This window comes from Condylura cristata, unplaced genomic scaffold (assembly GCF_000260355.1).
Source record: "Condylura cristata isolate star-nosed mole 26May11 unplaced genomic scaffold, ConCri1.0 scaffold00006, whole genome shotgun sequence".
In the NCBI taxonomy this organism is placed as follows: Eukaryota; Metazoa; Chordata; class Mammalia; order Eulipotyphla; family Talpidae; genus Condylura; species Condylura cristata.
Genome location: NW_004567107.1, coordinates 64,006,354 through 64,033,252, shown reverse-complemented (window position 1 = coordinate 64,033,252; position 26,899 = coordinate 64,006,354). Strand labels below are relative to the sequence as shown.

Here is a 26,899-nt window from a genome sequence, read left to right as displayed (position 1 = left end):
AGTCTGAGATGCTGTAGGACAATTATGCGCACATACCCTCTCACGTAAGTTCTATCTTTTGGGCAGGACAAACAACACAAAATACACAATCTAGGTGGCCCATCACTTTCCAAGGCCACCTCGGTCAAATTGAGATTTCATGTGACATAGCCTTGGCCCAGACACCCATTAGGGTGTGGAACTTTAAATTGCCTAAGAGTAATGAAGGATAACTTTTAATACTTTAAACAGGCCCCGGGGCGGCTAACTGACTTTCTGAAACTAGAGCAGACAACCTGCCAGCCCTTTGTCAGTCTCAGCCTGTGCCATATCTGAACGCCAGAGGGCGCCTTCTTTCTAGTAGTGCTTCCTGGCCTAAAGGGTGAGCGATCACTGAAACCAGAGACCCACTCCCAACCAAGAGCACAGGAGGATGTTATAGGACAAATTTTATGAATGAATTTAGTTTTATCAGATCTAACAGAACCACTGGCAGCACACAGATGCCCATGCCACTCACAGGAAAAGGGGACATCTTCCTCACCTCTGGGTGACTTCCTGCAGGGGAAGTGGAACTTCCAGCCCCACTTACACACACACATTATCTGTCGTTGGCCCAGACACAGAGCCAGGTCCGATTTAAACAGACCTTCACTTGGGCCTGCTTTTGCAAACCAAACCCCAGCGTAGGCTGATGGGGCCAGTTACTGGACCCCACAGGCCCAGAGTAGGGAGAAAACACTGAAATGACAGAACAGTGGGTCCTGTTCCACCCCAGCAAATCTAAGTAGGAAATCCTTCACCACCCACATTCACCCTCTCTTCCCATAGTTAAATAATCTCTGGCAATGAATTATTACAGCAGCATATACCTTTTAGATTTTTATTAGTTATCTCTGAAGAATCAAAATAGTTAGCAAATTCCTTTAGATTCATCAAGACTGTATATCCTTTGTATTTAGATCTTTAATGATGTACAACATATAATACAAAACAAACCAAAGAGACTGATTTCTATGACTAGGTGTTATTCGTTGTGTCATCCTAGAGCAGGGGGCTGGAGGGAGAGGCTGTTCTCCAGGAGAACTGAGGTGTGGAATTAGTGCTGAGCGACTAAATCGTGGCTTGTTTCTCCCCCACTCTGTGCTAGGAAGGATCCAATGATTTATTAAACTGACAACTATTAGAGCGGGGGTGGGGGTGGGAGTCCTAAAAATCCTGGGTAGCGGAGGATTGTGGCCCAAACCAAGCCAAAATAAACAGGCTGGGGAACTGCCTGGCTGAAGAGGCAAACCAAAGGCCCCTTGGGGAAAAGGGTATCTTTGCACCTCAGGCTCTGCAGAACCAGTGTAACACTAAAACTCTTGTCGAAAGGGGGAAAATGAAACAAAACCCTGGAAAACCTTTCAATTGCACTCAACCTGGGTTAGAGTTCAATCCACCAGCACAGAGGAGGGAAGTATCTAGCCCCAAAGCAGCATTGAATCTGGCCCTCCCACCTTGCTTCCTGACTCCTTCGGGCAGCCAGGCCAGGTTTCAGCTAAGGACATACCCCAGAAAGACCAGGACATCCCTCTGGAGGGCCAAGGTGGGAAGGGCACTTCTCAAAATACAAATACCTTTAATATGGAAGGAGCAAGGACAGTTCTGGGGGTGTTCACATGCCCCAATCTTCCCCAGTTTCTCCTCAGCTCAGAGCCTAGGTGAGCAGAGGCTGGCAAGCAGTCTCCACACCTGACTTCCACCCCCCACCCACCCCAAAAAGAAAATCTGGAAGTGTGTCCCACAGGTGGCTCTGCAGGGCCTCCTGCAGGGGGGTGTTCCGTGGCAGGACCTAGGCAGGGGCCTGGTCTCAGCTGGCCCCTGCTCGAGCCATGAGGTCTTCCAAAGCATTGTCCTGGTCATTGTTGTGTAATAACAGAACTTCTTTAATGTCTTTCAGTTCAAAGCCCATTTCCTTAAATTTGCTCATTAACTGAAGAAATTCCATCATCTAAGGGAAAGAAAAGAATACAGATTAAAGAAGTGCTATAGCCACATAGCACAGCTGAAGTAATGTGTGTACAGGGGCTGCCTGGGGGAGTCTGTATCTTCTTCTGGAACCACAAAGGCCTCTCACAGGGCACCAAGGTGGGTGCCACAGCCTGTCACCCCTCGGAAGCCACACTCAGTCCCAACTCTTGCTGACATCCATTTGGGCCCCATCACTCATGTACACACTGAACCCAGATCAAAGTCACTTTTCCCTTCCCTTCCCTGGGGTCCTAGTGAGGCTTCAACCTAATGGTTCATCGAAGCCAGAGAGACCCAAACTAGCCAAACATCTCTTTGGACACTTGGAAGATTCCGTGCTTCTATTGCCTCTGCCCATAGCCATTGGGAGGGGGAATTGTTTGGGGGGGGGGGGGAGAGAGTCTGGGACACACTCTGTGCTTCCTTTCTAGAGGGTTCCCATAAAGGTTCCCACCTTTTCCTCTGAACACTGATGCATTTCCAGAGCCTCTTCCACCAAAAGAGGATCAAAGCCCTTCTCACAGAGTTGTCCATGTGCAAAGAGATAGTCCAGAATCTGTGAAAAGAAATAAGGTTTGAGCACATACTGCTACTCCTATCTTTGTTGTCCAAGAGTCTTATAAACCAACAAATATAACTTCTCCCCCTCCCACCTCCCACCCCAGATAGATCCTTGATGGGACTTGATTTTGTGTCTTGAGCTGTGTCCTATACAGAACCTCAGTTTTCCTTATACACAAGTATTTTCCTTATACACAAGTACATTTTTCTAAGTATGAGTAGCCATTATTAAAGTAGTTCCTACCACAGCTCACGTATATCTCCCAGAACCTCAGCTCCATAGCCTGGGCTGGTATTTCTCTAAGAAACAGCCCCACTTAGAAAATGCTACCGAAGTTTAGCACCACAGTGCCCTCTTTTACACTCCCCAGGCAGCCAAAACAGGAAGTAGACATCTGACCATCCAGAAGCTTAGCGTGCGGTCTCAGGAGACACTCAGTTACCGTCCAATAGCTCCAATACCCAAGGCATTCCCTCAGCTTAGACCCCAGAGTCGTCCCAAAGCAGAACAACTGCTGCTGAGGCCACTGATTTCCCCAATAAAGTGTGTCTATAAAGCCCCCCCACCAAACTCAGGAAATGACATTGGTGCCATGAGGCTAACGGGCTCTAGGCTAGAACCATACAGTAACTCAGGTCCAAAGGCCAAGAGCCTCTCCTACCTGAAGCTCCCTCCTATCCCCCCCACTGGCCAACCGCTCACCTGCTCGATGTTTTCTCCTTTCTTCTTCATGGCTCTCAGGACACACTCATATGAGTAGCCCATGTTGACCACTGTCTCCACACAATGCCGCTCACTGGGCGACAGCGTCTGCAGTTCAGAGTAAGCCTGGGGACCGCTGGGATTATTGGGCACTTGTGACATTGAGAAATTAGGAGGTGTGACCTGGTGATAGAGAAACAGATCAAAACAAGAAAGAAGACCTGGCCCCCAGAAGACATGTCACTGAAGGGCCCAATCTAAGGACATGCCATTTCTCTCACTAACCAAACCCTCAATCAGACAGGCATCCTGAAGCACAAAGAGGGGTAAAGGAGCAACAACTGAGAGAAAAATGCTGGGAAAACCTCTGCCCTGGGCTGGAATTACAAAAAGTTCTACAACTACCCACTGGACTGGTGCCCAAGCTGCTGTGATTTCCTTCAGCGCTCCCGTTGTCCCTCTCCTAGGCCACTGCAGTTCAGAGTCCTAAAGAGACGATTCACTAAACACCTCCACTCTGGAGCTAACTCTCCCAACACTCCTTTCTTCTATCACTGGGGAGAAACTGAGCTGCAGCCACACATGCCAGCCCAGGACCCGGGCTTCGAGGCTATTCTACCTTTGCCCACAGTGTTACTGTGCCTCCTCCATTACAGCCACCTAGGGAGCGGGCCTGAAGGCCCACTAGCCAAGCCAGCCGGAGCCCTGGCAACTGGAGCGAGGCTGAGGCCCTGACTCCACTGCCCCAGCTATAGGCAGTCTGCTCCCTGCCACCAGCCCTTACAAATCCCACTCTTATTGGGCAGATTCCCACGATTTAACTTCCCACCACTTATAATAATAAATCAAGCCTAAGTCATGAAGTTAGCTCACTCCTAAGCCAAAGGATCCACCCACATGGGAACAAGATCACAAGCTGTCTTACAGCTTGGCTCCAGTTCCCAAGAACCAAGGAAAATATTTCAACAAATTTTCTTTATTTCCTTTTTTAGGGGGATGGGTGATTAGAAGGCAGGGAGCCTGCTGTCCTAGATGCATGTGCAAAATTGCATAGCTGTAACCACTTGCTCTCCTCAAAGTCAGCTACTGGTCTCTGTTCTACTTAATCATCTCACCCATAACCCAGTCATGACAAGGCAGAGACTGAATCATACCAAACTGGCACTTTTGCAGTCCCAAGCCTGCAAACATAGTACAGTGATACTCAAAAACATGGGAAGCTAAAGGAAGCATAGTAAGTGTCAGAAGCAACTGAGAGAAAAGCAAGCAGGAACAGGAAAGCCAGTTTACCTCAAGACCTCGTCAAGGTCTGTGGTGCTGCTCAGACTGCTCAGACAACCCCAGCACAATGTCAGTGAGCACAGCAGTAACTCTCGGGTAAAAATTCCACCACCACCCCACCCCCATCCACAGCTACACCCCACATCAGAAGGACGAAATTGCTCAGCAGTGTGAGCTGCAAAAATCAAGCTAGAACATTACCTTCCTTAGCTCTCAAGCAGAGTTCTCAGGAGAAAAATAATAGCCCCCAAGAGCTTCACATGTTGCCAGTTAGCAGAGGCCCCCTCTCCTCCTCTCCCAACTAACCTTTAACCTATAGTGAGGCTTCATCAACACAGATATCATAACTTTTGAACTTCGTTGATATCTTTCAAAACGGAAAAAATTAAAGTCACCAATATGAGACATAGGATCAAAAGAGACTAGAGTACTTGGAGATTTAAAATATGATAAAAACATTTTAAAGGTGGTGAAGTAGCAGGAGGAGTATGGGAGAGGGTGGGGTTGGGTGGAGTGCAAAGCAGGAAAGGAATTTAGAAAGATTTCCCCCCTCTTTGACCAAGCTGAAAAGCAGTACATACAGCTAATACTGTAACCAAAGGAGGCATTATGCGTCCAGAAAAATCTCAAGGAAAATACTATAAGCAACAGTAGTAGTAGCTGTTGAATCAGGTGCTAAAGGAAAGGGCAGTAAAGTTGTACCAGTTTGTGTTCAAATTGAAAGAAAGTTCTCCCAGAATAACGCAGGCACAAAATAGTTGAAGACAACAGGATTATTTATTAGAGATATTGACATCCTTGGAAAGTCTGTGGACTGCAATCATGATTGAATTAACAGCATGTGAAGCTGTTCCTTCCAATCAAGTTCAGAAATTTAGAAATCTTTCATGTAAATAATTTCCATGTCTTTTTTTTTTTTACAGCAAATGCTATTCAAATAAAAAAAATTTAAGGTATTAATGAAGGCTATATCATAGAAAGTAAAGCATAAAGAGACAGACTTTATGTTCTTTACTGGGAGGAGAGATGAACATCTGGGTAACAGGTATTATAGAAGAACACAGAAAAATACCCAAGAAATATTAAAAAGAAAATAATAATCAAAATTTAAAAACAGGGCAAGCTCTTAGTTTGAAAGAATCCAGAAGGCCCTATAACGATGAACAAGTAAGACCTATCACTGGTTAATATTAAAATCCTCAGAAATGATGAAGCAACCACAAAAGCTTTGTGGGGGGGCTACAATTCAATGGCATTAAAATGCTGCAAAGCTTAGAACTAGTGAAGCTTAGGGAATGCTAGTGGAACTTCAGAAGGAACAGTGTCTTAAAAATTCTTGAAGGCAAAAGGGCCCTCCCTGGTGGCACAACGGGTTAAAGCTCAGTACTATGAAGCTAGCCACAGCTACTTCCATACAAGTTCCATCCCTGGCCAGGATGGAGACACATATGGCACAGCAGACCTCTCCTGGCCTGACCACTGTTCCCCTTAGCAGTGTGTTTTCATCACTCTGTCTGTTCTGCTCCCCACTCTGTCTCTCGTGAGTCCTCTCACCGCCCCTGCACCTCTGGGTTGTACCCTAGTCCTGTACGCATAAATAAATAAATCTTTATAAAATAATGAAAAGAATCTAAGATGGCAAAGATGGAAACGAAGCTCTGCTCCCTGGTTTCCATCTTAAAAGAATTCCTTAAAAGTACACCAGAACTCCAGCTGTTTATCTGCCTATTCCCCAGCTGGCAAAAATGAAACTCCAGGATCAGGTAGGTCAAAGAATGGTGAGTGCTCTGAATTCTGGTTTGAGAAAGAACTTTGCTATTAGTTCATGCAGTGTGGTCTCCCAAGTTACTCTAACTACAAATGGGTGGGGGTGGGAATGGGTGGATATTAGCTGAGGACCCCTAATCTTCTCCACAGAGTGTTGTAATTTTTGTCAAGCATACAATAAGTCATGAAAAGGAGTGTCTGCAACAACTGATCAGGAGGAATTACAGTAAAGCCCATTTCTAGGACACAAGTCTATAACAATGTGGACTCGAGTTCATCTGGACCAAGGTCCATAGACATTTACAAGCAGCAGTCGTTCACTGACAATGGAATCACTCATTTATTTACCAAGAATGATACTGCTTATCACTGTAAGGCAACCCAAGGATCATCTTTTTACCAGCTAACAGAAGACTTGTTATGACCTCTGATAGATATCCCGACAATACTATCAGTCTCCTTTCAGGTTCTAAACGGTCTCTTGATATTGCTGTCATTTAACAAAATCTATAAACCAAAATAGCAAAAGGTTCTGTGGCTTCTGCAATTTCTATTGTAGAATGCAACAATGTATTCTGGGGCTGCTTATACAACATCAAGAGCTAGTCTACACTCTGACAAAGGAATCTCACTATATCAACGACTTTGTGACAAAATCTAAGATTTTTCAGGAAGATGCAAGTTGCAACTTGTCTGTTTTTCAACTCAGTGAGTTCCAATCTCTTCCTTTCCCTCTCACTCTCCTTGGAGAAAATACCCAGTTCCTCATCGTGAGGGAGCAAGAGAGGAATTTAAAACCTGCAAATTTAAAAAGTATACATTTCTACCCTTTGCTGAGACCCCCCCCCAGTACAAATTATTTCCCACTTATTAAGGTACCACACAATCTAAAAGAAACATTACCTCTAGGTGAGCTAAACCATGATAAACAAAAGAAACTCAGGGTAGTGAGAATAAATGAGGGAGACAGACAAGATAAAACAAGAATAGTGAGCAACCTTCAAAGAAGGGGGAAAGTAATAGGAGCAAATATTAACCAAGTTAGGTGGAAAACTAAAAACCCTTGTCAGGAAAATTAACCAGAACCATTGGGTTATCGGAAAATTCATGACACATTTTTGCAACAGAAGGCATTAGTTAATTTTTGGAAGCACTGAAGTTATTTACATCTAAGTTACTTATAGCCTGACACTTGACAGTTTGACAGTTCCAGCAGCTTCGTTCTAAACAAACAAAAAGCAATTTGGTTAAGTTCTAGGACTTTACAGCAAGTTGAATATGGAAGACCAAACTGCATTTTCACCACACTTTACTGTTATACTTCCATAAAGGGAAGAATGTGTATTAAGCTTGTGAAAAGCTACATCAAGTTCACGGTTACAGTGCTCTGTAAGAAATGTCAGTGCCAACAACTACTCATGGAATTCTATGCAGTGAGTGACTTTAGATCTCAACGACACTAACTGGTCAGGGCAGCCCACCAAGGTCGATGACAACCCCACATGACACAACATGAGATTGCAGAAACATTGGCCATCCATCATTCAAGCATTCACGACCACCTGAAAAGGCTGGGCTATGTAAGCAAGCTCAATAATTGGGTCCTCATGAACTCAGGTTCATTTGATGAATATAAACATATGCAATATCTTCATTAAATGTGAAGAAAACAATCCTTTTTTGAAGTGACTGATAACTGGTAACGATAAGTGAATTGTTTACAACAATGTGGTGTAAGGTGGTCTTAGTTCCGACCTGATAGTTCACCTCAAATGACATGGAAAGCAGACATTCATCAGAGGAAGGTTATGCACTCAGTAAAATCTCTTAGTGGTGGGATTTTAAAGGTGTTGTGTTTTTCAAGGTCCTGTCAAGGAACCAAACAATTTGAATGTCAATAGCTGGACAATTTTAACAAATTCCTCATCCAGAAAAGTCCAGGACTCATTAATCATTAAGGAGTTGTATTCCTTAGTAGGCAAGATCACACACAAGTCTGATCACCTATCAAAAATTATCAGAGATTGGATGGGATGTGCTGCTATATCCACATACTCCCCTGACTTTGCACCAGACTTGTTTTGTTCTCTTCAAACCGCCCTGCATGGCATAATATTCAATTCAGATGAGGCTATAAATCAGTACCTTGTTCAGTTTTTCACAAATAAAAACAGGTCCTTTTATGAACAAGGAACGGTGAAGCTCACTGAAAGATGGTAAAAGACTATCACTTATCACTGATAGATCTTTGTTCTTTATATAAATATTGACTTTAAAAAACAGAAGAAAAAAAAAGTCATGACTTTTCCAACAACCCAATACATACACTACTTATACAAGCAAGGTCAATTTGACTTTTCCCGACTTAACATATGAAGCTAATTTAGGGGGTTTAAAAGGCTTACCGTAGGACCTGTATTTGGAGGTGATGATTCTTCTGTGCATACAGACAAGACAGAGAGGGAAGGCATCTGGGAGATCAGATCAGAAGGGGGCAGGGTTGGCACCTCTGTGCCAGTGTCCAAGTTCAAAGCTGAAAGTCCAAGAGCATGATGCCCATTAAGCTCACTGGTACTGCTTTGGGTGGAAGGCTTTAGGGAATTCTGGAACGTGCCGTTGCGGAGGCAGGATGTGCTATGGAAAGTGCTTGCCAACTTGGCTGTCTTCTCACTGCTGTCATCAGAGTCAAGTTTGGGAAAGGACAGGGATTTGATATTGCTTACTGCAGGAATCGGGGGAAGGGACACTTTGGAAGACAGTGACATCTTTTCACAGTTACCCAACTGTGGTAAGGTTATAAAACCATTGGGTTTGTGAAGAGGCTTGAAATCTAGGGTTGCCTGCTCCAGGGATGCCAGAACCTCTTCATCCTGTAACACAGACCCAGAGCCACCTCTGGGCAAATTATTGTCCAATAACTGAGCCATAATAGGTCCAGTGGTTCCTACCAGAATATTTCTCAGCTCCTCCTTCTCATCAATAGTTTTTAACTCCAGATTATCAAATGGGTCTTCTTCACACTCAAAGTCAGCAGGATTGAAATCTGCCTTAGTATGGGGTGGGCTGAGAACTTTCTGTTTGGTGGCACTGCTGCTGACCCGAGTTGGGGTGAGGATGCTGTTGTGCTGTAAGCTGGCAAGGATGGGGTTAATAGGAGGTGGCATTGTGGTGGTACTGTGTGTCTTGGAGAAGCTCATTTTGCTGTCACCTTCTGGGCCACTTTTAGAATTCACTTTAGCTTCTGCTTCCTCAGCCCTGCGCTCTGCTTCCCTCTGGGCTTCTTGTATTTTCTTAATATCTTCAGCCCATTCAATGGTCTTCTTTTCCAAGGAGAAGTCATACTGCAAAGATAAAGCAGGAATAGGAGGTATGAGTCCAAGTGGCTGCCTTTCCCCACCCACCACACTCGATGCTGGCACAAGAAAACTGAGCAGCCTTTAAGGGGTGTGGCATGATCCCTGCTTGGACAAACTAAGGCTTCCTAGCTCCTTACAAAATGAAATCAAATTGTACACCCAGGTTATGTCTAGAAATTAACTAGAGGGGCCTCCCTGGTGGTCTCAGGGCTAGTATCACAAAAGTCCTCTGCGAAGTATGACTCCCAGCCAGGGAGCTAATCCATAGGGTACAGCAGACCTCCCCGGTTGCCTGCTGCTCCCCTCAGCAGTATATTTCAGTATATCTACCTATTCTGCTCGCCACTGTCTCTAGTGAATCCTCTCACCCCCCACCCCCGATACTGCTGGCCTCCCCAGTGCTTCTAGCAAAAATAAATAAAATCTTAAAAAAACCAAATAACTAGAATGAGCTCTCACCACCTCTAATTCTGCAAATGAAGCCAATAGTACTTAGTTACTTCTATTGCTTCTCTCCTCTCAGGCTACTTCCCTTTCTACAATTCTTACTGGTGGCTCAGGCAGAGTGGAACCATTTCCTATATGATTCATTCCTAGCAGCCTGTTCTTTATTCTGAATTCCTAACTAGCATCTGTCTCTAACATTTCATTCTGAGCAATGTGACCACATTTGATTTATCTTTAAACACTACCCCAAAATATCACAAGCCTCTTTGGGACAGCAACAAGGCTCTATAAAGGACCCTCTTAGAGTCCCCATCATCTTATCACAATGCTCTAAATAGACAACAGTCCCTAATATTTTAAGACCACTTGTAAGGTACCTTGTGTGACCCACATGGCGTGGCAGACCTGTTCTGTCCTGCCTGCTGCTCCCCTCAGCAGTGTACTTTGTCCATCTGCCTGTTCTGGTCCCCACTCTGTCTCTGGTGAATCCTCTCACCCACCATACCTCTGGCCTGTACCCCAGTTCTGTATGCATAAATAAATAAATCTTAGGGAAAAAAAAGAGGAAAAGGAAATGAAAGAGGCTCACCAAGCATTTAGAGTAGGGAAAGCACAATAAAGTAACTCTGGTCATCCCCAAAGTTTATCAGCTTCAAACACCGCAAGGGAAACTTAGAAAAGCACACCACAAAGTTCTATATCAAGCCAGCATCTGGGTTCCAAAAAAAAAGCTGAGGCTCATGGTACTCCTTTCTACCATTGATGGGACTGCACTGGGCAAAGTACTACTGTAGAGGAAATCCAATTTTGCATCTGGTTTCCTCTCCAAAACACAGGCTGTATCAACTTCCCATTACCCAAAAACCATTTTTGAAGTTTTACTCCAAAGGACAATTGAAAGTTAGAAAAATAAGATCTTTCTTAAACTTCAGGTTTTTTTTAATTATCAAAGCAAGGTAGAATGCAGGAACAGTTTAAAAAAAAAAAAGGCAAACACATTATACAGTCAAGAAATTGTGTTCTGAATGTACAATAATAAATAATGCCATCTAATAGTTATAGAGCACCAAGAACCACATAACATTATTTTATTTCATCCTTATAATAATTTTAAAACTTATCCCCATTTTACAGAGGAGGAGGAAATGGAGGATTTGAGAGTTTAAGAAATCTGTATAAGATCACAGAGCTCTTACATGTCAATACTAGTCTATGAATGAGTGACACCAGAATCTCCTCTAAACCGTGATACTCAGAACCACCCTCCAATACCATGGCCACCACCATAACCAAAGTTTTCTGGGCCCTGAGTGCAAGGGTTATATATATATGGCTGGATCACTTTGATGAATTTTTGCTGAGAAGTTGAGCTTTACAATCACGCATGCACAAATATGATGAAGTTAAATGAAGCTTCAAGCTATCTGTCTAAGACTCTAGGTCTGAGTCATCTTTGGGGAGGGGACCAGTGCCAAAACTACATAGCCCAATCCCTGATGGAGACCCCAGACAATGCTTAAGAAAGCTATATGCAATTACAGAACTAAATGTCCCACAAAGAATTGGCACTCAATGCCTTGATCTCCGCTTGTTATGAGTAGTGCTATGACTACAGTGAGCATAATACTCATGCACTTAGTGCTTCACACTGATCAAAGAAACATAAAATTCTCAGCAAAGCCTAAAACAAAACCAATTTATGATTCTAAACAAGTTCTCTGAATGAAACAAAGAACCAGTGAATGCTGTGGAAGAAGATGCAGTGGTTTTTAATCATATTGCTAATGGTATCCTGTACAGAGAAATATCTGTTGTCACCAACTTTAAAAAGTCACCAGGCAGACAGAAAAAGATAAAACTATAGGGAAAGCTGTATCTCTTCTGGCCCATTAATGTCTCTACAAATCATCAATAATAAAAAACATACTGTGGTCAACATCATTAGGAATTAGGAAAATGCACATCAATACCACAAAAAGAACCACTGTGTACCCAGAGATGACCCTTGAACACTACAGGTTTGAACCATTTGAATCTATTTTTTTCTATCCATGAGTTAGCATTCAGGGGTTCAACCAAGTTGAGTTGGATGTGGACCTGCATATAAGGAAGGCTAACTACTTATAATGGGATTTTGAACACCGCAGGTCAGCCTCTACATTGTTCAAGTAAATAATCAAAAAGATAGTTAACAAAAGCTGGTAAGGATATGGAACCTTCATTGCAGCACTTCATGCAGACTGAGCTGTAAACTGGCCCAGTCACTATGGAAAACAGTCTATCAACTATTCAAAGGATTAAACATAGTTATCATGACAGAGCAATTCTTTTTTAAAAAAATGATTTATTTATGCATAAAGAACTGGGGTACAGGACAGAGGTACAGGGGTGGTGAGAGGATTCACCAGAGACAGAGTGAGGCATAGAGTTGGCAAATTGATGAAGTACACTGCTGAAGGGAGCAGCAGGCAAGACAAAAGAGGTCTGCTGTGCCATGTGGGTCACCTCCCTGGCTAGGATCAAACTCATGATGAGGCAGGCAGCTGTGAAAGCTTCATAGTGCTGCACTTTAACCCATTGTACCACCAGGGTGGGCCCTGACACAGTAATTCTACCCCTAACTATAAACCCAAGAAAAATTAACTCATATTCCACAACCTGTACACAATTGTTCACAATAGCATTATTCATAAAAGCCACTAAGTGGAAATCACCAAAATGTCTACCAACTGATGCATAAATTGTGGTATATGAATATAATGGGATATTCGGTCATAAAAATGAAGTACTAATCATCCACACAATAGGGATAAACCTTGAAAACATTATGCTAAGTGAAATAATGCAGTCACAAAAGGCTATGTATTAAATTATTCTATTTAAGTGGCATGTACAGAATAGATAAATCCATAGAAACAGAAGACAGATTTAGTGGTTGCCAGAGGCTCTGGGGAGGGGAAATAAGGAATATCTGCTAATGGACATTGGGATTCTTTTGGAGATAATGAAAATGTTCTGGAATTAGATAGTAATGATGGTCATATACAATTTTGTGAATATACCCACTTAAAATATACAACTTAAAAAATGAATTTTATGTTATGTGAATTATATCTCCGTAAAGTGGTTAATAGAATAATGGCCATCTGTTAAGGTCTGAGCCTTTCAAATATATGAAAGAGGGATTTAACATCTCACTTTATACTCTAAAGGGGTCTCTGAGATGCTTAGCCTACAGGAATTCCTATTGTCAGCTTTAACAATAAATGAAAATGAACAGTGTTTATTCATAGAAACCTGAGTCTTCTCCGCCCTCCCCCCTAAAAAAGAAATTCTCCACTAAGATTACTGATGCAGTCAGTCTAGAAGATAAACCAAAGAATGTTTTTTAGAGTTACATGGTAATCCTTAGTGAATCTCCCAGAAACAAAACTTCTCTGCCAGAAAGTTTTATTTAAACACCTTAAGTCACAGGAAGAAGTGCCTGAGTAGTGTACTTTTCTGATTTTTTTTTAAATGTAACTCCTCTAAACCATAAGCTACTTAGCATTTAGGGCATTATCCTTATCTCTAGCAGAGCACAGCTCAAAATCAGGCATTCAGATAAATATATATTCTGAAGAAAGAGTCACATAACAGGGCTGACTGCTGCCTAAAAGATATAATTCTTGAGAGACTTAGTACAGGCCTTGCAGATTTGGTGTGTTTTCTTCCTGGTCCAAAGTCTCTCCCACTACCATACTCCTCAGTCAGGCACTGGTGCAGCGCTCTATGTCACACGCCTAGCACTGTTCAATCCAAATGTCAGCTGAGACAGAAAGAATGACCCAGAATCCCAGGACAACTGGGACCCAGTGATCAATACAAGTTCTACTCAGTGAATGTAGATTACATTACAGCAAACTGAACAAAGAAAATTCCAACTACTGAATGAACTATTTCTCTATAAAGATGCTTAAAATGGTCTTCCAGAAACCACATGCATAACTTTCCACTTAACCAGAAAATATTACCTTCTTAAATGCATGGAATCATGTTGGTGTATTGTGTTGGATTTTATACTGATTAATAAATACTGAAATTGGGGGGTGAGGGTAGAGGAAGATAAGAGAGTTTTAAAGTAATTCTCTACATTATAGATAATTGAGTTTTAAAGATGAGCAGGGTGACAAAGAAGCTATTGAGGAGATGGCATTCAAGTTATCTACAAGAATTAACAGATTTTCAATAGGCCATTTTTAGTAGTATAAGAGAGTATTATTGGAGAAAAAGCATAGTATAAACAGGTAGCATACACATTATGTTCAACAAATTGTTACTAACTTAGCTGGAGGGAACATGGAAAAGATAATGAGCTGAGTGTTTTGCCATAACCTTCTGTCTAGATTCAACAGGGGTTCATGAATCACTTAAGTATTTTTACCAGGGCTATGGCAACTAACACTTTAAGACTATTATTCTAAAACTATGGAAAATAGAGAGAAAATGCTACAAGCAGAGGTACTACTGCAATAGGCCAGGTTAAAAAGTATATATCAGGTAAGGATGAAATGGATGGCAAAGGTGAGACAAGGCAGAAAGAAAAGTATTGTCTAGCTTGAGTGACTAAAAAGATAACGAGAAAATTAACAGAGAGAAAGATGAATAAGCAAATCAGATGGGCAATGGATATTTGTTTTGGATAAGGCACAGAATTCCAGAAATATATAATCTATATAAGATCAGTAACAGATATAAAACACATATAAACATGGGGAGCTAAAACCCGGGAACATAAAGACACAGCGTGCGCCAAGTAGTATCAGGAGATAAGAAATATTAACAGAAAAATATTTTTAAAAGAAATACTGACAGATACCAGAATTTTTTTTTCCTATTTCACTATACATCAAATTCTTACTCTTTAAATTTTTAAATACACTAAACTTTAACTAAAAATCACCACTTACCTGTACTTCTCTGACAACCTGCAAACAATCAGGCAAGGAGAAGCCAATAGGAAGACCAACTTTAGCTGGTGTTTTGAATTTGTCTCCTATCTTAAATGGGACATCATCAAGGTAACTGAAAGTCCCTACAATCAAAAATAAAGTAGAAAATATCAGCAAAGAACTTTATTATTTTGTTTTGCTATAATCTTATGCCCGGTAGATACACATTAATTGATGCTATCCTAAGACTAGAAGTTACAGAGGTCCTCCCCTGACTGCTTTTACCTTCTAACACTAGATCTCTAGAAGGAAATTCTACTTGATCTTATTAGGGTTTAATTTCAATTGCATTTTAAACATAAAAGTCAAAATACCAAAGTACTCACAGGCCTACAAGGCTTCCCCAACACCTCTCTGCCCTCAGCTCCTATCAGTTCCTGATATCAGTTCCTGACTCACCTCACTAAATCACAGAGATTCTCTGCTCAACTATGATTGTGGTCAAACCCACCTCAAAACTTCTATACTTCTCTGTTCCCTCTATCAAGAATGTTTTTCCTTCAAATATTCCCATTACTTATTTCTTTACCTCCATCAAGTCTTTGCTAAAAAATCACTTTCTCAATGACGCTTACCTTGACCACCCTATTTAAAATTACTATCCCCCTCAATACAGTTAATGTTACCATCATTTCCCCCATAGCACTGATTACCTTCTAACATATAATTCACCTATTAATTATATAGGAGAATGTCTTGCTCAACAGAATATAAGTTCCTTGTGGACCAATATTTATTTTATGCTCTGATATAGTCTCAATACCTATAGCATTGTCTGGCCTATGTGCAGTGCTTAGTAAATACTGCTTAAGTGATGACAGACTCTCCATAAAAGAATCCCCTTAAAGTAGGATTTCTCTACTTTAGAACCAAACTTATTTAATTAGTACAGTTAATAATTATTCTAGAATTTTTTTAGACTACATCTGGGAGCAAATACTCAACCAGCACCATAGTCATGAAAAAAAGCAAGCCAGGGAGACCTTGGGAATAGAGTAAGATTATCAGGAGATAAGTTACACACAACTGAACTGCTTTACAGATTTTCTGCCTATCATAACTGAACAATAAAGACCAAATAATTGGCACCAACTTATAGAGGCAAACAAAATTATATGCCTACTGTACCATTCACGAGCCATGGCTCCAAACTGGACCATGGTTTTTCTTTTAGTGCAGGTTTATTTCATGGTCAATATAACACAATTGATAAAAATGAATTGTGCTTTTCGAATAATTAGCAGCTAATAAAATAAGTGTTACATCTAGTTCTCAGACTACTATAACTTTTTTTTGCGTTACTCATCGGCAGAGTAAGACAATTACACCACTTACATAAAAATTCCCACATTGGCCATAACTTTTATATGTTCTATTTTCTCGGCTTACAATGCCTGTCACATATCACCCATTTGCCTGATTCACCTTCTAATCCTTGAAGAATGAGTTTAAGAATCACTCCCTTCTTAATCTTAAAAAATCCAGTTCATACCACTGACATGGAACTTACTACTTTGTATTGTCAATAGTTTGTTTCCTCCTACTTCCACCCCCCTAGAGAGTTTAAGTCAGAATTGTAGCAAGCCTTAACAAGGGATAATTGTTTCTTATCTATCGCTCCCAAATTTGACATAATGCCTGGCAGATGACATTTGTTCAAAAGTGAAGAATAACGAAGACATGTTTTATACTTCTTTTAACTCTCACTCCTACACAAACTCACATCGATAACTGCTATTGATAAAATACAATATGATCTACCTGAAATGACAAAGCAAACCATGAAAAAGATTTAACAAAGCACTACTCCAAGATGTGAAAACATTTCTAATATTCTAAACAGAGTAGCAAATATGTACCAGATACCGAGAAAATATAGATACCACCACAAACAGCTTGCCAACAAGTGTTGATTACAACACTAAACCCTCTGGCACTTACTAAATATTTCATAGAAATTAAAAGCAAAGTTGTTTTAAAGTTAAAAAAAAAAGTAGCACTTGAAAGATTTGCAGGCATAATCACAAAATTCTTGTTTAAAAAATTTTTAAGTTTTTGCTCAAAGTAGGGCCATTAATTATAATATTTATTTTAAAAATACTTCCTGTGTATAAGCATATGACACACAAATGTAAGAAAACCTACTCATTTTAAAAGTATTTTAGAATACTAAAATTCTCTCACATGACTATTTCTACCATTAACTTGAAGCTGGGAAATGGACAGGAGCAAAAGTATCTACAAAAAAAGGACTGCTCTTAAGATACAAACTGAGTATCTTTCAAAAAAGGTATTTTGATTCCCAGCCAACCATTCAGTCAGGAAACTATATCAATGCTATAAATACTAGTGATTTATATTCTAAATATGGAACTGGGTCCTGGCTTAGTGACAACAGTATCAGGTAGATCAGCTCTAAACAACTGTTCCCCCCTCCCACCTCCCTTCATTTGCACCAATTACAGGTATCTGCTTTAAAGGGCAATTTCAGGGGCCCTCCCTGGTGGCACAGCACTAAGAAACTAAAGCCACTTCTGCATGAGTTCGATCCCCACCTGCCCCGGAGGTGACCACATGGCGTGGCAGACCTCTCCTGACCCGCCTGCTGCTCCCCTCAGTAGTATACTTCATCAATCTGCCTGTTCTGCTCCCCACTCTGTCTCTGGTGAAGCCTCTTACCCTCTGCATCTCTGGCCTGTACCCCAGTTCTGTATGAGTAAATAAATAAATCTTTAATAAAAAAAAAAAGCAATTTCATCTCACTAGTAAAGTCAATGCAAAGGTGATTTAGCACTCCTCTAAAACTTTCTGTCCAGTTCTTTAAACGCTGTTAACAGGAAATAAGTAGTTAAGTAATTAATGGGAGGCAGGTTAAGAATAAAGAACTTAAAAGTATTTACAGATGGAAACCAAAAAAAAAAAAACCTTCAGAATAAAAGAGACTATCATAATAATGAGAGTTAATCATAATAACTCTCATAATAATGAGAGTTAATGATGCTGCCACGCATATCATTATTTTGCAAATAACTATGCCTTCAGAAATACTCATTTTTTAATGAATAATGTAATAGTTTATTTTTACATCATTTTGTGCATTTTTTCCATCTCAGTTTTAATCCCTTAGGCTTCCCATCACCAAATCACCCATGTGCAATCACTATAGTCCAGTGCATTTCCCTCCCCCCACTGGTTTTTGAACCCATTCCCCACTCCGCCCCCATAAAATGTCTCTGGTACATAGCTGTTCAATATTATTATTATTTTCTCGCCTGGTCCGTTATATTCCTGCTATGAGTGAAACCCATCTGGTATTTTTGCTTTTCTTTCTAGCTTATTTCACTAAGTATGATCTTCTCCAGCTCCATCCATGTCGCTGCAAAAGGCAGGTGTTTATTTTTTTTGATTTTTGAATTACATTCCACTGTGTACCACATCTTTTTAATCCAGTCATCCACTTTTGGGCATTTGGGTTGTTTCCATGTCTTTCCAATTATAAACAAAGCAGCAATAGAAATACTAATTTTTATCTAATATATTAAAATATCTAGACATTGATCTCTTGTTTCTCTATTTTAAAGAGACAATAATATTAACTAGGAGATGCAGAGAATTAAGCAATGCAGCTAACAATTGCTTGGTTCACTTTAAATACTTCTTAGTTTCAGTCTTAATTACTGAAAATCTGATGACTGTAGTCCCTACTTAAAGTCAGATTCTGCACATCTTGTTATGTTATACCATTGTGGAAGAGGCTGGGATGAACGTGTAATAACTCTGGATAAATTATTCCTACCAAAGAACTGGTAGAAAGTGAATAGTGCTTACTTCAGACTTTAATATGAACTCAAGTTAAGGGTTCAAACTGAACTTTCTGAGAAAGAATAGCATAGGTAAAACTTTTAAGTGAAAAACTGTAATTGCATGGTTGGGTATCACTAGTTTAAATCCTCTAAGCAACACCTGCAAAATCAGAAAAACAGACATACACTTACTTCTAGATATTATTATATGAATATCTGATCAAAGAAATGTGAAATCAAAAAAATGTTACACTTCACAAGACAGAAATTAAATCAGTGTTTTAATCACAATGCCTGGCATTTAACCAAAAATAAGGCACACAAATAAGCAAGATGTAATCCATCATCAGAAAGGAACCAACAGTCAGACTCAAACTAAGGGAGAGCAAAGATACTAGAATTTTCAGAAAATTTTAAAATAACTACAATACAAATATATCAAAAGATCTGATGAAAAGGTGAAGATACGTAAGCAGATGGGAAACTCAACAGAAATGGAAACAAAGAAAAATGGAACTACCAGAAATAAAAAATGCAGTATCAGGAAAAAACAATTTTGATACTTCAAAAACCAAACTATGCTAATCAGAAGACAAGACTCAGCAGATCAGAGTGAGATAACTTGAAGTTAGGTCAAAAGAAACTAACCGAATTGAAACAAAGAGAAGAGTGGGGGCATCTTTAAGAGATCTCTGGAATACTATCAGTCTAATGTATACTGATTAAGAAACAGGATAAGAGAGTGAGTGGGGCAGAATAAGATAACAGATAAGTGATAGTGGCTGGGAATTTTCCAAAAGTGGTAAAATATAAACCCACAGAAATACAAGTAACTCCAAGGTGGATACAACAACAACAACAAAAAATCATACAAAGGCACATCATAGTTAAAATCCTAAAAACAAAAGATACAGAGAAAATTGTCAAAAGGGAAGAGGCATACATAAGGAAAATACTGATAAACTGATGGGCAACTTCTCTACATTACACTATAAAGCAGTAACAGATCATCTATTAAAACAATCTAAATTAAAATATATTTTTCTATTTCTTAGCAGGAAATTCATTTCAAAATCTTAGTAGAAAGGGCAAAAAAAACCTCTTTAAAAATTAAATGAGTGCTCACAAATGGAGTAGTTTGGCTTGTCAAAGAAGGGTGTTTAGTTTTATTAAATCCTAATATTAAAAAAACAAAGTTTTATGTAGAAAAATAAACTTTTTAAATAAAATTAAATGGTAAACAAAATAAAATTTAAAAATATAATTGTAAATTTTTAAAAATTTAATGTTCTGGCCCTCCCTGGTGGCACAGCAGGTTAAAGCACAGCACTAAGAAGCTTAAGACACTTCTGCATGAGTTCGATCGCCGCATGCCCGGGAGGAGATCCACATGGCGTGGCAAACCTCTCCTGACCAGCCCGCTGCTCCCCTCAGCAACGTACTTCATCAATCTGCCTGTTCTGCGCCCCACTATGTCCCTGGTGAAATCCTCTCACCCTCCCACCCTCCGCATCTCTGACCTGTACCCCAATTCTGTATGAATAAATAAATAAATCTTTAAAAAAAAAATAATGTTCTATTACGCTCCCTGGTGGCCTAGGGTTTAGGTCTACCACCACTATGGCCGGTGGCTTGCATTGATCCCCAGCTAGGGAGCTGACCCACATATGGCAGAGCAGATCTCTTCTGTCTCACCTGATACTCCCTCAGCAGTGTATTTCAGTAAATCTGCCTATTCTGCTCCCCACTCTGTCTCTGGTGAATCCTCTTCCCCCTCACACCTCCGGCCTACACCCCAGTTCTTCTACACATAACTATATCTTTTTGAAAGGTTCTATATATACTTATTTTTTCCTAAATTAGAATCACAAGGCATTTTTCTAGGTCTTATAAAGAGTAATGAGTTTGCTGAAACATTTTTAAAATCCTTTAAGTAACTTCTGGGGCCTCCCTGGTGGCTCAGGGGTTAAAGACACAGCCTATTGGGCCCTCCCTGGTGGTGCAACTTGTTAAAGGGCAGCACTAAGAAGCCAGCCATAGCCCCTTCAGCATAAGTTCTATCCCTGCCCAGGGAGGTGACCCACATGGCACAGCAGACCTCTCCTGTGTAGCCCGCTGCTCTCCTTAGCAATGTATGTCGTCAATCTGCCTGTTGTGCTCCCCACTGTGTCTCTGGTGAAACCTCTCACCCTCTGCACCTCTGGCCTGTACCCCAGTTCTATATGCATAAATAATTAAAATCTTAAAAAAAAAAAAAAAAGACACAGCCTAGCAAGCTTCTGCCAGCCACTACAGCATGAGTTTGATCTCCTGCCAGCCATAGAGCTGACCCACATGGCGCTGACCACTGTCTTGCCCATTGCTCAATCTGCCTGTTCTTGTCCCCACTCTGTCTCTGGTGAATCTTCCCACCTCCCAGACCTCTGTCCTGCACCTCAAACCTTGTATGCATAAAAACATAAATCTTTAAAATAAATAAATAAATAATAAAAGTGACCTCTGAAGGGGTCCTCCCTGGTGGCCTAGCGGTTAAATCTCAGCACTATCAGCAAAATGGCCCACCTTGGAAGCCTGAGTTCCATCTCTAGCCAGGGAACTAGCCCACATAAGGCCTAGCAGACCTCTCCTATCTCACCCACTGCTCCTCTTAACAGTCTATTTCAGTCAATCTGCCTGTCTCTGGTGAATCCACTCACCTCCTCCCAGCACCTCTGACCTATACCCCAGTTCTTCTAGGAAAAAATAAATAAAATCTTCAAAAACAAAAAGTCACTTCTGAAAAATAACCTTTTTCTTAGATGAAACAAATGGAAAATGAGTTAACCGAAGAGGACTTATCTTTTAAAGGGACAAACTCCGAGAAAAGCCTGATTTAAACTGAGCCAAGAGTTTGCAGTATACATAAGGACAATGTTTTTGTTTGCTTCTTTTTAAAGATTTTATTTATTTATGCATACAGAACTGGGGTACAAGACAGAAGTGAAGGACTGTGAGAGAGTTCTCCAAAGACAGAGTGGGGAGCAGAACAGGCAGATGGATGAAAATACTGCTGAAGGGAGCAGCGGGTAGGTCAGAAAAGGTTTACCATGCCGGGGCAATGTTTTTAAACATCTTGGAAAAGTGAGTGTATAGTTCTTATCCTATTATATATGTGGTCACTGACATTACAATCAATTCAACCTCAGTTGAAAAGAATGAATGTGAAGGTAAATCAAATACTAACAGTAAAAAAGAACAGAGTGTAAGATCTAGTCAGCCCAAATAATTAAATAGAAAGAGAGGCATTTTAATATCCAGTCATGGGGTTGAGCGTTGCCTTCCTGGCCATACCCCAAATGCCCTAGAAGAATTACACACATCCCCTTTCTAATCCCAAAGAACCACCTAATTTAGGGGAAAGGAATTCGCAGGGCTGAAAATTAGGTTGTATCATCATATATTCCCTTGTTGACCAATAGCTACAAAAACTAGTTTTATGATAACAAAAATGATCATAAACTAATGAACATCAATGTAACTGGGGTGGCCATTTTTGGCCTGTGCACTCTATACAAGTAGGCCAAGAAACCAAGTCTATAAACAGAAGAATAAAATGGAGCACCCCCATAGAGAAAAGCAATAAGGAAAGGCTACATAGCTTCTTATAGGATTCTGATATTAGTTTCCTGGCTTTCTAGTTTCAGCCTTGAAAGGCCAGAGACTTACATGCATGCCTATAATACTGCCTATTAAATATTCTCCATATTCCCTTTCACGTGTATTCCTTAAACTATGATACCTAAAAAAAAATCAGATCCTGTACTCTAAAAACCCAACAAGCCACTGTAATTCAAGTAGAAACGTAGCAAACACAGTTCTTGACACAAAAAAGGGATACTCTTTCAAATTTTACTCACAGAAATATTTCTCACTATAAAATTTTGGTTAGGAAACTAAAGAGATGGAGGAAGTTCTAAAAAGTTAGTTTTCATTGTTTAGATGAATTTCAGTACTATACTGTAATCTCTCTGGATTGTTTAGCACAAATACATAATAACCTGGAGTCCAACTTATTTTCACTCCAATCATAAAGATGTTCCTGGACTCTTCCTGATGGCGCAATGTGTTAAAGCACCGCATTATGAAGCTCTCTGAAGCCACTGCTGCACAAATTCATCAATTCCCCAACAGGGAGCTGACCCACAGGGTGTGGCAGATCTCTCCTGACCCGCCCACTGCTCCCCTCAGCAGTGTTATTTCAGTAGATCTGCCGGTTCTGCTCCCGACTCTGTCTCTGGTGAATCATCTCAACCACCACACCTCTGACCTGTACCCCAGTTCTGTAAGCTTAAATAAGTATTAAAATAAAAAAGAAAAAAAAAAAAAGAGTTCCCAATGATTCAAGATAGAAAGCTTATCATTAAAAATAAGAATGCATAGGCCCTCCCTGGTGGCGCAGCGGGTTAAAGCGCAGCACTGAGAATCTGAAGCCACTTCCGCATGAGTTCGATTCCCGCCTGCCGCCTGCCCCGGAGGAGACCACATGGCGAGCCAGACCTCTCCTGGCCCGCCCGCTGCTCCCCTCAGCAGTGTACTTCGTCCATCTGCCTGTTCTGTTCCCCACTCTGTCTCTGGTGAAGCCTCTCAACGCCCCTGAGCCTCTGGCCTGTACCCCAGTTCTGTATGAATAAATAAATAAATCTTTAAAAAAAAAAAAAAAAAAGAATGCATAAATTTAAATTTTCATTTTTTCATATTTTTCTCTCCTTTATGCTTATCCTCTATCTGTTCTTTTTCCTTGTATCTGCTCTCTCTTTCCTTGAAAATGTTATCCAGAGGCAACTTGAGATCTGCCTTTCTACTGTCATTTGAATACTTGGAAACTATAATACTCATCAAATATCAATTGGAGATAGCTTACCCTGAAGATTTGATAACTGATCGGTTATACAAATTGTAAATTCCATACTTAAAAGGGATTTAACAAAACATAAACAAGTGCTTATGTGCTGTTTCTTTTTTCATTTTTGGACAATGGCAATTTAAAAGTTTAAAGCTGCTGTATAAAAGCACAATCAAGTTAAAACCACCCTGATTCAGCTAAGTGATACTATCAAGCGCAACCACTTATAATTATAACAACACACTGCTAAATGGTCTAGCAAAGCATTCTAACAATGACATGTTTTTTAAATGGAAAGTCATTTTTAAAACGATGTCATCTGGATATTCCTTGTGTTTAAATTCCTATCTTCTATAATATTTTAATATTTTAGGTATCTCCACTCCTCCAAGTAGATAATGAAGTTTATTAATATTTCATTTTGGAAGTGTCTATCTTAGAGAAAGATGATATAGTTTTGAATGCAAACTGTGACTATTACTGATATTTCCTTTTATTTTTTATTTATTTCCTTTTATTTAAAAGTTAAGAGGAGAACTAAATCAAAATAAAGTGTTCAAGGTTGAGAATTTTTCACACCAGACTTAAGACTGGGCAACAATAAGAATAGTAACTATTTCAAAAAAAAACTGCTGAAGAACAACAAAATGAGGCAGGGTCCCTTATTCACTCCTGGTGGTTTCAAATACAGTCACAACAAAGACTCTATAACACTCTACAAAGTTTAATCCATGTAAAGAATCCTTCAATAGTAATGTTACCTACAGTTCTTTGGTAGGTAACATTTTTCTTCTCAAACTGTTCATTTAAATAAACAAAAAGGAGCAATTACTTAATGCTAAGTGATTTCAAATTTTGCAATCAAACCATGATTCTTTATGTTCTACTTACCATGAAAATCTGCACCCAACTTCTTAGAAGCCATTTAGAACCTGAAAAACAAAGAAACATTACTTAGAAACATAATATAAACAAACAACTGAGATAACATAGCCAACAGTTATAGGAAAAACTACAAAGAAAAAACCAAAAGAGCAAAGGTTTTATTTTATTTATGCATACAAGAACTACAGTGTAGGCCAGAAGTGTTGGGGGTGGGGGTGGGGGTGAGAGGATGCACCAGAGACAGAGTGGGGAGTAGAACAGACAGAACAAGAGAACAGGTAGCAGTAAAATATGCTGCTGAGAAGAGATCAGGCAAAGTCTGCTATGCCATATGTGGGTTAGCTTCCTGGCCAAGAATCGAACTCATGTTGCAGTGTCTGAAGATTGCCTCATAGTGCTGAGACTTAATCCCTTGCACCTCCAAGGAGGCGCCAGGCATGTTGTGTTTTTTTTTTCCAAGATTTATTTATGCATACAAGAACTGGGGTACAAGCCAGAGTTACAGGGGGTGATAGGAGTCATCACAGACAGAGTGGGGAGCAGAACAGGCAAATGTACTGAAATACATTGCTGAAGGTAGCAGTGGATGGGCCAGGAGAGGTTTGCCACACCATGTGGGTCACCTCCCTAGCCAGGGATTGAACTCGTGCTCGGCAGTGGTTATAAAAGCTTCATAGTGCTGTGGTTCACCTACTGCGCCACCAGGGAGGGCCCAGGAATTTTTTTTTTTTTAAAGAAGTTTCAATCAAATGGGAATGGCTCTCTTAAAAAGGCTCAACCAAAAAGACAACTCACAGAATGGGAGAAAATATTTCTAAACCCTGTATCTGAGAAGAGACGACTAGCATCTAGAATAAATAAAGAACTACACAACTTAATTTTAAAAAACCAGTAAACAAACAGTAAATGGGCAAGAGGATTTGAAGAGTCAATTTTCAAGAAGATAGACAAATATACAAATGTCCAAGGTGTAAATGAGATGTTCGATATCATTACTGATTAAGTCAGGGAAATGCAAATCAAAAATCCGTGTCCCTAGTGGCACAGAGGTTAAAGTCTCAGCACTATCAACCTATCTCAGCCATTGAAAGATGAATTCAACCCCCAGCCAAGGAGCTAAACCACATGGCTATCTTGGAGCAAGGTCCAGAAGACAAAAGGGCAATTATATAAATGTTTCCATATTCTTCCCTTTCTCATATCATCAATAAATTACTAGTACATCAAATCAAACTCTACAAAGAGCTTCCTAATGCACAGTAGCAATTTAGTATCTCAGCATGCTATCACAGTCACACTTCTATGACAATAAGACCTGCAAACAGCAATTTCCCAATACAAAATAATTCAAGAAATTCTCCCAAGTACAGGAAGATGATGGTTTTAACAATTACCACTTTCAATTCTGAAAACAAAGTTAACAGTCAATGGTGTAAATACTACTGATGTATCAATATGAGGATATACTAAATTCATGAGAAAAAATTTTATTCTCTCTCAGGTCTCAAGAGACATTTAGGGGACCTCAGTGCCACTGGCATAATACCAATCTATAGCACTAAACAAAATGAGGGAAAATATCCAAGTTTCTAAATTAAATATTCAGTATTCACGATAAATGGCAGCATCATCTACTATATGCATTAACTTTAAAAATTTACCAACAAATATAAAAGCTGTTAATCCCTTTTGTTTGATTAAGTAATCCACCAACCCAAAAATCTAGAAACCATTTCCTATATTATATATAAAATTAACTGCAAATGAATCTAACTTCTCCCCCCAAAAAAAGAACATACTGGGCCACACACATGGCATAGGGATTAAAGTTAGCACTATTAGCTATCAACAGCCACTGGGGTATTAGTTCAATCTCTGGACAGGAAAGTTAACCCACATGGCACAGCAGACCTCTCCTGTCTCACCACCCCCCTCCCCTCAGAAGTATATTTCAGTGAATCTGCCTGTTCTGCTCCCCATTCTGTCTCTGGTAAACCTTCCATGCCTCCCACCCCCCTCCCACACACACACCTGTGGTCTATACCCCAGTTCTTGTATGCATAAGAAAGCAAATCTTTAAAAAAAAAAAAAAAGACATATGTAACTAGTGAAAAACTGTGACCTCAGAGAGAAAAAGAACAAATTGGAAGTAATACCTCAATTAATACAATATTCCTCTCTTTTATCCACAGGGATATGGTCCCAAGACCTCTAGTGATGCTTGAAACTGT

General features: G+C 40.1%; 1 protein-coding gene across 2 annotated transcripts in view; it reads right to left on the bottom strand.

Moving 5' to 3' along the window:
* Nucleotides 1-848: 848 nt before the first annotated feature.
* The window catches only part of UBAP1 (ubiquitin associated protein 1), a 50,170-nt gene continuing 24,119 nt past the window's right edge, over nt 849-26,899 (bottom strand). The window contains exons 2-7 of one of the 2 annotated variants that reach the window (XM_004677729.1): nt 24,675-24,715; nt 15,057-15,181; nt 8,710-9,645; nt 3,257-3,439; nt 2,447-2,548; nt 849-1,972 (exon numbers count right to left, since the gene is read on the bottom strand). In XM_004677729.1, the coding sequence (XP_004677786.1) occupies nt 1,832-1,972; nt 2,447-2,548; nt 3,257-3,439; nt 8,710-9,645; nt 15,057-15,181; nt 24,675-24,708 (1,521 nt within the window). In that variant the 5' untranslated portion in view covers nt 24,709-24,715 and the 3' untranslated portion in view covers nt 849-1,831. The remainder of the gene's footprint in view (nt 1,973-2,446; nt 2,549-3,256; nt 3,440-8,709; nt 9,646-15,056; nt 15,182-24,674; nt 24,716-26,899) is intronic. The other variant, XM_004677730.1, reaches the window with a different exon arrangement.